The following is a 9,066-nucleotide window of genomic DNA, read 5'->3' on the forward strand; positions in this document are numbered from 1 at the left end:
CGGAAACATTTTCGGCTGACATCTTGGCGCAAACCTGCTTTAGATCTGTCCACATCTCTATCATTTCCCTACAGTGCGTTTTAGAAAGTGTGTGAAAGAGTACAGTAGCAGTGGGATCAGGCCGTCATCTGACACCCATCTCTATTTTCTCCCACTCCACTCCACAGAGGCCCCACCATCGTGGCCCGGAAGAGGAAACACGAGGAGGATGACCGCCAGACCATCCCCAACATCCTGCAGGGGGAGGTGGCCCGCCTCAACGCCAAGTTCCTGGTTAACCTGGACCCCTCATTCTGCAGTAACAACGGCACGGTGCATCTAATCTGTAAACTAGGTGAGTTTAGGGCAGAGGTTGGCAACTAGATCCAGCCACGGTTGCATTGAGACACGATCACGTCTCTTTTTTATTTGTGGGAACAGATTTCCTAAATTAAACTAATTTCTTAGCTGAATTCCTGATTTTTACAAGACTAAAATCCTTACCGCCTGTTGCCGACCCCTGGTTTAGGGCGTTAAGAAATTAAGGCTGGGGGAAATCACATTATCCTCCCTCAAAGATAAAGTTAATTGATGTCTGATGCTATTCTCTGCTTTTCTCTTCCAGATGACAAGAACCTGCCAAGTGTGCCACCTCTCCAGCTCAGCATCCCTGCAGACTACCCAGACCAAAGCCCTCAGTGGGCAGATGATGGGCAAGTGTATGGTAAGACACACTGGCTCTCTCTGTACCCATACTCAACTATGTAGCCTGTTTTAGTCAAATTGACTTTAACTTTGGTTGTAATGAAATGTTGCCCAATATTACCTACAGTTTAAAATGTATAACAAATTAAATGTTCAGCAAAATAACAATTATACATTTTTAACCATACTGCCATGTCAGTAGCTAGTCTTTTCAGGTTTCATGCATTTTCTAGTTGATTAATGCATCACTTTGTTTTTCTCTCCAGGTGCCAACCCCTTCCTAAAGAACGTTCACAGAAACATGACCTCCAAACTCCTACAGCTCCCAGACAAGCACTCTGTGACTGCACTGCTCAATACTTGGGCCCAGAGTGTCAGACAAGCCTGTCTTTCTGCAGCGTAGACAAGAGGCTCACCTCTTCATCAAACCTCTGCTGGAGACAACATAATTTATCACAGACTGTGCAAACTGAAAGGGGTGGGCTACCTCACCCTGGAACGCCAGCTCTCCCCTACCACCACTAGGGTGTGCTGTTGAGGCTTCAACACAAAATGGGTATTATGAGAAAGTCCATTTGGGGTGTGTTCTGTAAAGAATTCTAAGGTGAGAATATGTATAACTAATAACTAAACACTTTTCTGTGTAAAGCTTTGAAGTGTGTATATGTGCTCGTAAGGGAATTTGTCTTTTTGTTATCAAGAATAAATACTTTTCTGCTCTTTATTTTTAGTATTTTTACATTGTAGAATAATAGTGAAGACATGAAATAACACATATGGAATCATGTTGTAACCAAAAGTGTTAAACAAATCAAAACATATTTGAGATTCTTCAAAGTAGCCACCGTGATGACAGCTTTGCACGCACTTGGCATTCTGTCAACCAGCTTCATTAGGAATTGTGTATTTTTTTAATTGTACCTTTATTTAACTAGGCAAGTCAGTTGACAACAAATTCTTATTTTCAATAACAGCCTAGGAACAGTGGGTTAACTGCCTTGTCCAGGGGCAGAAAGACAGATTTTAACCTTGTCAGCTCGGGGATTCGATCTTGCAACCTTTCGGTTACTAGTCCAACGCTCTAACCACTTGCCACACCAATGCTTTTCCAACAGTCTTGAAGGTGTTCCCACATATGCTGAGCACTTGTTGATTGCTTTCCCTTCACTCTGCGGTCCAACTCATCCCAAACCATCTCAATTGGGTTGAGGTCGGGTGATCACTCTCCTCCTTGGTTCACCTACTCTGTCTCACTAAGACATGGCGATTAGAACCAAAAATCTCACATTTGGACTCATCAGCCCAAAGGGCAGATCTCCAATGTCCATTGCTCATGTTTCTTGGCCAAGTGTTTTCTTTTTATTGGTGTCCTTTAGTAGTGGTTCTGTGCAGTAATTCAACCACGAAGGCCTGATTTCACACAGTCTCCTCTGAACAGATGTTGATTTTTCTGTTACTTGGACCCTGAAGATTTTATTTGGGCTGCAATCTGAGGTGAATTCTAACTTATCCTCTGCAGCAGAGGTAATTATGGGTCTTCCTTTCCTGTGGTGGTCATATCATGGCGCTTGATGGTTTTAGCGACTGTACTTGAAGAAAGTTTCAAAGTTCTTAATTTTGCAGCTTGACTGAAACCTTGCAAGTTCTTAATTTTTCAGATTGACTGACCTTCATGTTTTAAAGTAATGATGGAGTGTTTTCTCTTTGCTTATTTGTGCTGTTCTTGCCAAAATATGGACTTGGTCTTTTACCAAATAGGGCTATATTCTGCATACCACCCCTACCTTGTGTTGTGACAACTGATTGACTGAAACGCACTAAGAATTAAAGAAATTCTACAAATTAACTTGTAACAAGGCACACATGTTAATTGAAATGCATTCCAGGTGACTAGCTCATGAAGCTGGTTAAGAGAATGCCAAAAGTGTGCAAAGCTGTCAAGACAAATGGTGGCTATTTTGAAGAATCTCAAAATATTTTGATTTGTTTAACACTTTTTTTGGTTACTACATGATTCCATATGCAGGTAGCCTAGTGGTTAGTGTTGGGCCAGTAACTGGAAAGTTGCTGGATTGAATCCCCGAGCTGACAAGGTAAAAATCAGTCGTTCTGCCCGAGTAAGGCAGTAAACCCACTGTTCCCTGGGCGCCGAAGATGTGGATGTCAATTAAGGTAGCTCCTCTGATTCAGAGGGGTTGGGTTAAATGCGGAAGACACATTTCGGTTGAATACATTCAGTTGGACAACTGATACCCTTTTCCCTTCACTATTTTCTACAATGTAGATGTATTTCTACAATGTAGAAAATAGTAAAAATAAAGAAACCCTGGAATTAGTAGGTGTGTCCAAACTTTTGACAGGTACTGTTAACATTCATTCAGTGGTAATTGAAGTCCTTCAATGGCCATAATAGGAACTGGTCCTGATCTTATTTAAAGAGGCTTTGGTTCTGTGGTGCTGGCTGGCCTGCTGTACTCTTTGTCCCTCTCAATGCACTGTTCTCCTCAGCCTGCTCCTCTGTACAGCCTGGGTCCTTTTCTGCCTCTCTGCGATGCTGGAGCTCAGGTGCTGTTTGAGGGCTGGGAGGATCACCCTCTCTGTCACCCCTGCCTGGTTCCCAGACCTGGAAAGGGTACATGGAGGATAGCTGTTCCACTACCAAGGTTAATGTTCCTGTATAAGAGATTAGGAAAGATTCACTTACATTCTCTTGGGAAGTGGTTGAAGTGCTAGTTGGGGAAACTTCTCTGCCTTGCTGAGAGGGAAATCAAATGTATTGTACAATTTACCTGTATTTTTTAAATTTTCTTTATATAAATGACTTAGTCAGGTGGACAAGATGCCTACAAAACTGCTGTTTACCTGGTGCTGTCAGCAAGGTAGGCCTTTGTCATGATGTAGTTCTCAGGAGTGATTTTCTTGTTGAACACAATGTCTCGGAGGACAGCCTTCACACGTATAATCTACATGAAACAAACCATCAGGGAGAGCGATACTTCACTGAAAGAACACTCAGTTCTCCATGTAAACTTTACATTCAGTTATGGAGAACATGGTCAGAAAACAACTATCTATTGGGCATATGACAAATCATGCGTGCCTTTGTAAATGTAAGACATATTTATGTAGTTTATGGTTTTACAATGTGACAATCTATTTTAATTGTCTGCTGCACAAAATGACCGGTTTTAGTAGAATCATTTTAAACCAGTGGTTGCCAACCGGTCGATTGCGATCTTCAAGGCATTCCTAGTCGATCACCAAATATTTCTGTAGAAAAGCCAACGAACAATAAAGGCTTGCGCTCCTTTAAAAAAAATTGTGTTGAGCTGTTGCTGGCAGGTGCACTTGATTCAAAAGTCCTGCGCACCGGGTAAGCAAAGTGTTCCCATGAGACAAACTCCGCATACCTGGCGGACCGGCAAATCTGTGACTAAATCGAGTGCACCTACTGCGCTGCCCAGTCGGATAGCTCAAATCACTGTGATTACAGAGCTTCCATGACCCTGGCCACAGCCAAGTTTAATAGGCTACTAGCCTACGTAAGATTTAATAACTTTTAAAACCATGACCACAGAGAAGACTGTCAAAGAATACAGCCAAGAGCTGCTGTTTTTATGAGTGATTTTAAGTCTATATTCAACACTTATAAAACACGATTCTTCAGGCTGCAACTGCAATGAATGAGTAGCCAAGTATCGATAGCCCTGCGTTTTATTATTATTAGCAGCTCGACGTGTCGAATTTAATATTAAGGGATATAGGGACAACATGAATTTGTGCATGAGGCAGATGCGGTGCGACTTGAGTTTCGCCATCAGGTGGAAGACTGTCCCCTCTCTCTGGTCAGTCTTACCGGAGGAAAGGAAGGACAGATCAGGGACCGTGAGAGGCGGTTGGGAAAAATAGTTTTGAACGGTCATCGTCCTGATTTGACCTTGTTGACCATCAGATGCAGGTACCATCAGCCCAGTAAAATTAAAAAGCTAATTATTTCAATTCATGCTCCACAGTGCCTCACAAGTGCTAAACCAATGATATATTTTATTATCAAAGCTTGAGTTTTGAAATATAATATGGTCTGATTAACAATATTGGCAGGCCAATCATATAGCCAATATGCTGTGATAATGTTTTAGGCCTACTGCCCAAACCGTATTCCTACAAAACTGTTTGTATGAGGTTAATGTAAAAAAGCTAAATCTGAGCAGTAGATCGCCACTTGCTTTTTGACTGCGAAAGTGATCTTGACTCAGAAAATATTGGTTACCACTGTTCTAAACCATAGTTATGTTGGCCAATTCTATAAGGGACTGTGCAATAGCATCGATGTGTCAGAGGATGACATCTGACCTCCTGAGACTGCAGGCTGTTGGCGTTGTAGAGCTGCCGTATGATAACCTCACATTCCTGAAGGGTGGGGGGTCGGGGGGGATGGGATGGGCTGCTGTGGATCCGGAGGGGTTGTAGAGAGGTGATAAGCCCTCCCCTCAACTCTGACTCGTGTTCAAGCTTTGCCACTCCAGTGTTCTCAGTGTAGGCGTGAGCCACACAACCGTCCCCCGCTATACTGCTTCCGTGGAGGTCAAACAAGTGTTTTTAGACGAGACACTTTTGGAGAAGATGAACTAGGGGGTAGAGGTATGGATGCTTACCTGAGCCATGGGTCTTGAGATGGGCATGTGTCTTGTAAAGGTTGCTCCAGGTAGATCACTCTCTCTCTCTGGGCCTCACTGCCCTGTGTTGGTGGCCTTGTGCTCCGGTGGCTTGATCCTAAAGAAATACCTTCCCCAATAGGTAGGCATACGCGCCACACAAGCTTACACAATTATTGTTCATTGATTTCTATTATGGGAAACTTAAAGAGATGTTGTGAAAAGTAATATCTAACGACCACAGATCTGAAAGTCCAAGAGCCAATGCTTTCTTGGTCCCAATAGACCTTGCCCACTTGTTCCAGCAAAGATGATTGAAGAGATGATTGAAGCCTACCTTTTCTGCAAGACTTTGAAGGCTCCATGATCAGCTTATACTGCAGCTCTGGAACATCAAAGTCAAAGAGAGGTCATGTAGAAGACATGACACAGAACAGAAGTAGACATGACAGGTGGCAGCAACAGCATACCTCAACTGCCGTGCTGTTTATAAGCTCTTCTAACAAGGTCCTTTGAGCAACCTTGGCACTATGTGTCTCGCTGCTCTGACAGAGTGAAGACAGAGGACCCATGTGATTCTTTTTAACTGGATTGAAATATCTCTTTGTGGGGGGATAGGATGCGGAGGCGATATAGAGAAGCTTGTCTGTTCTGTAAAATGATACTGCATTCCACCACCTCCCACGGTGAGATACTCACCATCCTTTCATTTTCCTCATTCAATAACTGTATCACTATGCAACCACTAGCGCTAGGCTATAGTGTGTCACCTCTGTCAGCAGTGCCTCATCCTCAGATCCCTGTGTGATTATCATGCTAAAAAATGTGCAAACAAACATGTATTACAGATACAGATTTCCACTAAAGAACTTTATCATATACAAATTATTGCTGGCTAGTGGCTACCCATAAAATGTGGGCCTATTAGGCTGTATGGAAAGAAAGGCAGTAGTCTAGCTTAAATTGTGTCATTGGTATAGTTCAGGGGAAAGGCCATGCATTGTATATGCTATTTTAACTTAGTAACATGATGTATAACGTTACTGTGCAAAGATGAAAATGATGGTGCTCAAAACCATGACAAACAAATATGCTGCCTATGATGACGCTTTTGGAAATCAAAAACATCAGCAAAGACACGAGGACAGGTTTGACTCACCTTTATTTTCCCGTCTGAGGTCATCTATTTCACCGTGTAGCTTCTGAAGAGTGTCCTTGTGCTGTAGTTGCAGGAACTGAATATTCCTCTGAAGCGATGCAACGCGAGTATCCATGTCCCGGTGAGATGAGACCTCTCCCCCTCTGTCCCCTCGGGGTGAATCGGACAACGGTTCAAGGTGGTTAAACGGGAAAGGACGTGGTAGTGGAAAGCAAGGCTTGTCAAGACATCCAACGCGGGACCAGTGGGGTAGATTTCGCACAGGCGGAAGACTGTTGCCTGACATAGCTAAACTATACGGTTAGCTAGCAACACGACAGTTTTTTTAACTGGCTGGCTAACTTAGCTACATAGTAGCTAGCTAGACTAACAAATAACAACAGGTCATTCTATCCGCATGCATAATGCTGCCGGGGCGGCAAGGTGGTTAGAGCGTTGCACGATTAACCGGAAGGTTGCAAGTTCAAACCCCCGAGCTGACAAGGTACAAATCTGTCGTTCTGCCCCTGAACAGACAGTTAACCCACTGTTCCTATGCCGTCATTGAAAATAAGAATTTGTTCTTAACTGACTAGTTAAATAAAGGTAAAATAAATAAATAATCGTGCAGCCATTACCCCTTATCGTAAACGTCCCCGGTTAAATGGATTGTTCATCTCCACAATATGCAAAGTTTAGAAACAATTTAAAAATACACCGATTACCCACACCCACAGCCACGATTTATTTCCCTTTTCACTCTCCTTAGTGGACATGCACTACTACCATACAACGTTGCCATGACAACCATAATGTGTTGCTCTGGTGGCGGGAAATAAAAACGTATCTGAACATTCTACCATTCGAACGCAGCATTGTGTCACTGTAAATGTCTGTCTCGTCTTTGCAAGAACACATAGACAAGCATACAGAAACGATAAAGGCAAATAATTTCATTTTCAATTCAATTTTCATTACTTTATTTCTTAGAAATTAAGTGCGGGTCTGGACCGGTTCCGACTGACATTTTGGTGTACAAAGCACCCTGTGAATACCATATGGTTCTATGTGAAGCAGAGTTTCCAAACCTAGAGGAGCAACATCGCAAGACTGGGGGTGCTGAAGATGGCGGCGAGTGCATACGAGATTTCAGCTTGCTCCGAATAACCTTACATTTAAGTACGTTTGAGAGGGATACAAGTTAACAGAACTTGGCTTGTAGTAAACACAATAGAGAACAACGCTTAGTTGACCGCTAATTTGATCTGAAACTTTGAGAAATGGAAGAAAAAATGTGCTAAAGAGCAAAGAGAAGGCAGTTTCTAGCTGAGCACTCATACATTGGAGAAAAACCGCCATCTGACTCCTCGGGAGAAGCAATGGAGGATTCTGGACATTCGGTTGATTCTGAAAATCCAGTCAATAGCCCTGCACCCAAAAAGAGAAAGACATAATTGTCTTTGCGTGAACTACAGGTCAACATAGTCGATGCTGTCTCTGCAAAGATAAACGAAAGAGCCAATGGTCTGGAGAAAATTATACGCGAAAACAACCTCTCTGAGTCATGCATACAAGAGTATCGAAGAGCTTAAACTTGCAAAAACGGCTACTTCTGAGAAATGCACTGCACAGTAGAAGACCATTACAGACATGCAAGAGCGCTTATCGGAAGCAGAGCGTAACCGGAGAAGGTGGGGGCTACGCTTTACGGTGTCCCCGAGGACCAGGATGAGTATGTGAAGCGCTAAGTAAGAGACATCTGTAACCGTGTGGCACATGACTTCTCCGATGGATATATGGATATGGCTGTGGATGTCTCTCATCGTATTGGGAAGAAAAAACCTTCTCTGAAGAAATAGCAACAGTTTTACTTGAAGCCTTGGAGGCTATAAAGAAGGGAGAACTACCTGCCTCTCTGAAGCAAGGGGTTATTACTCTTATACCTAAACCACACAAGGATCTCTTAAATATTGATAATTGGCATCCAATCACACTCCTAAATAACAACTACAAAATTATAGCCATAATCTTTGCAAAAAGGTTAAAGTCTTGCTTGAATGATCTGATTGATGAATGTCAATCAGGGTTTATGATATTTATATATCTATCGATTCCCTGGGTCATTTCATGTTTTCACGTGTATCTGAGTTATTGGCGTTCAAGCATGGAGAAATGCTTGAGGGATCACCATGATAAAGTCTCTCTCACTACACTGGAAGTAAATAGGAATATGACTTTTAGATTGCGAAAATGTCTATCATCAGTGACGATTTTAGCATGTAAATCTTGGTGGGGAAAACAGGGAAAATTAAAACTGCTGTTCACAAATGCTCTCCATCCAACCTCACTGAGCTCGAGCTGTTTTGCAAGGAGGAATGGGAAAAAATGTCAGTCTCTCAATGTGCAAAACTGATAGAGACATACCCCAAGCGACTTACAGCTGTAATCGCAGCAAAAGGTGGCACTACAAAGTATTAACTTAAGGGGGCTGAATCATTTTGCACGCCCAATTTTTCAGTTTTTGATTTGTTAAAAAAGTTTGAAATATCCAATAAATGTCGTTCCACTTCATGATTGTGTCCCACTTGT

At 42.6% G+C, this 9,066-nt stretch overlaps 2 protein-coding genes across 6 annotated transcripts in view; one reads left to right on the forward strand and one right to left on the reverse strand.

The window, feature by feature from the left end:
* The window catches only part of LOC118387487 (mediator of RNA polymerase II transcription subunit 15-like), a 23,375-nt gene extending 21,967 nt beyond the window's left edge, over positions 1 to 1,408 (forward strand). For all 4 annotated transcript variants that reach the window (XM_035775899.2, XM_035775898.2, XM_035775897.2 and 1 more), the window contains 3 exons: positions 168 to 334; positions 605 to 703; positions 951 to 1,408. In XM_035775899.2, the coding sequence (XP_035631792.1) occupies positions 168 to 334; positions 605 to 703; positions 951 to 1,087 (403 nt within the window). In that variant the 3' untranslated portion in view covers positions 1,088 to 1,408. The remainder of the gene's footprint in view (positions 1 to 167; positions 335 to 604; positions 704 to 950) is intronic.
* Positions 1,392 to 8,829, reverse strand: si:ch211-222n4.2 (uncharacterized protein LOC101885505 homolog). Of its 2 annotated transcripts, none has more exons than XM_035775896.2 (7): positions 6,499 to 8,829; positions 5,677 to 5,724; positions 5,340 to 5,457; positions 5,038 to 5,254; positions 3,547 to 3,647; positions 3,389 to 3,439; positions 1,392 to 3,307 (listed from the first exon to the last, which is right to left on the reverse strand). In XM_035775896.2, the coding sequence occupies exons 1-7, from the start codon at positions 6,782 to 6,784 to the stop codon at positions 3,172 to 3,174; spliced, it is 957 nt and encodes a 318-aa protein (XP_035631789.1). In that variant the 5' UTR covers positions 6,785 to 8,829; the 3' UTR covers positions 1,392 to 3,171. The 2 variants fall into 2 exon arrangements, with proteins under 2 accessions (XP_035631789.1, XP_035631788.1); XM_035775895.2 differs by having other exon boundaries at positions 5,340 to 5,469; positions 6,499 to 8,826.
* Between the last annotated feature and the right edge of the window lie 237 nt (positions 8,830 to 9,066).

The sequence above is a fragment of the Oncorhynchus keta genome, chromosome 13 (genome assembly GCF_023373465.1).
Source record: "Oncorhynchus keta strain PuntledgeMale-10-30-2019 chromosome 13, Oket_V2, whole genome shotgun sequence".
Lineage (NCBI taxonomy): Eukaryota > Metazoa > Chordata > Actinopteri > Salmoniformes > Salmonidae > Oncorhynchus > Oncorhynchus keta.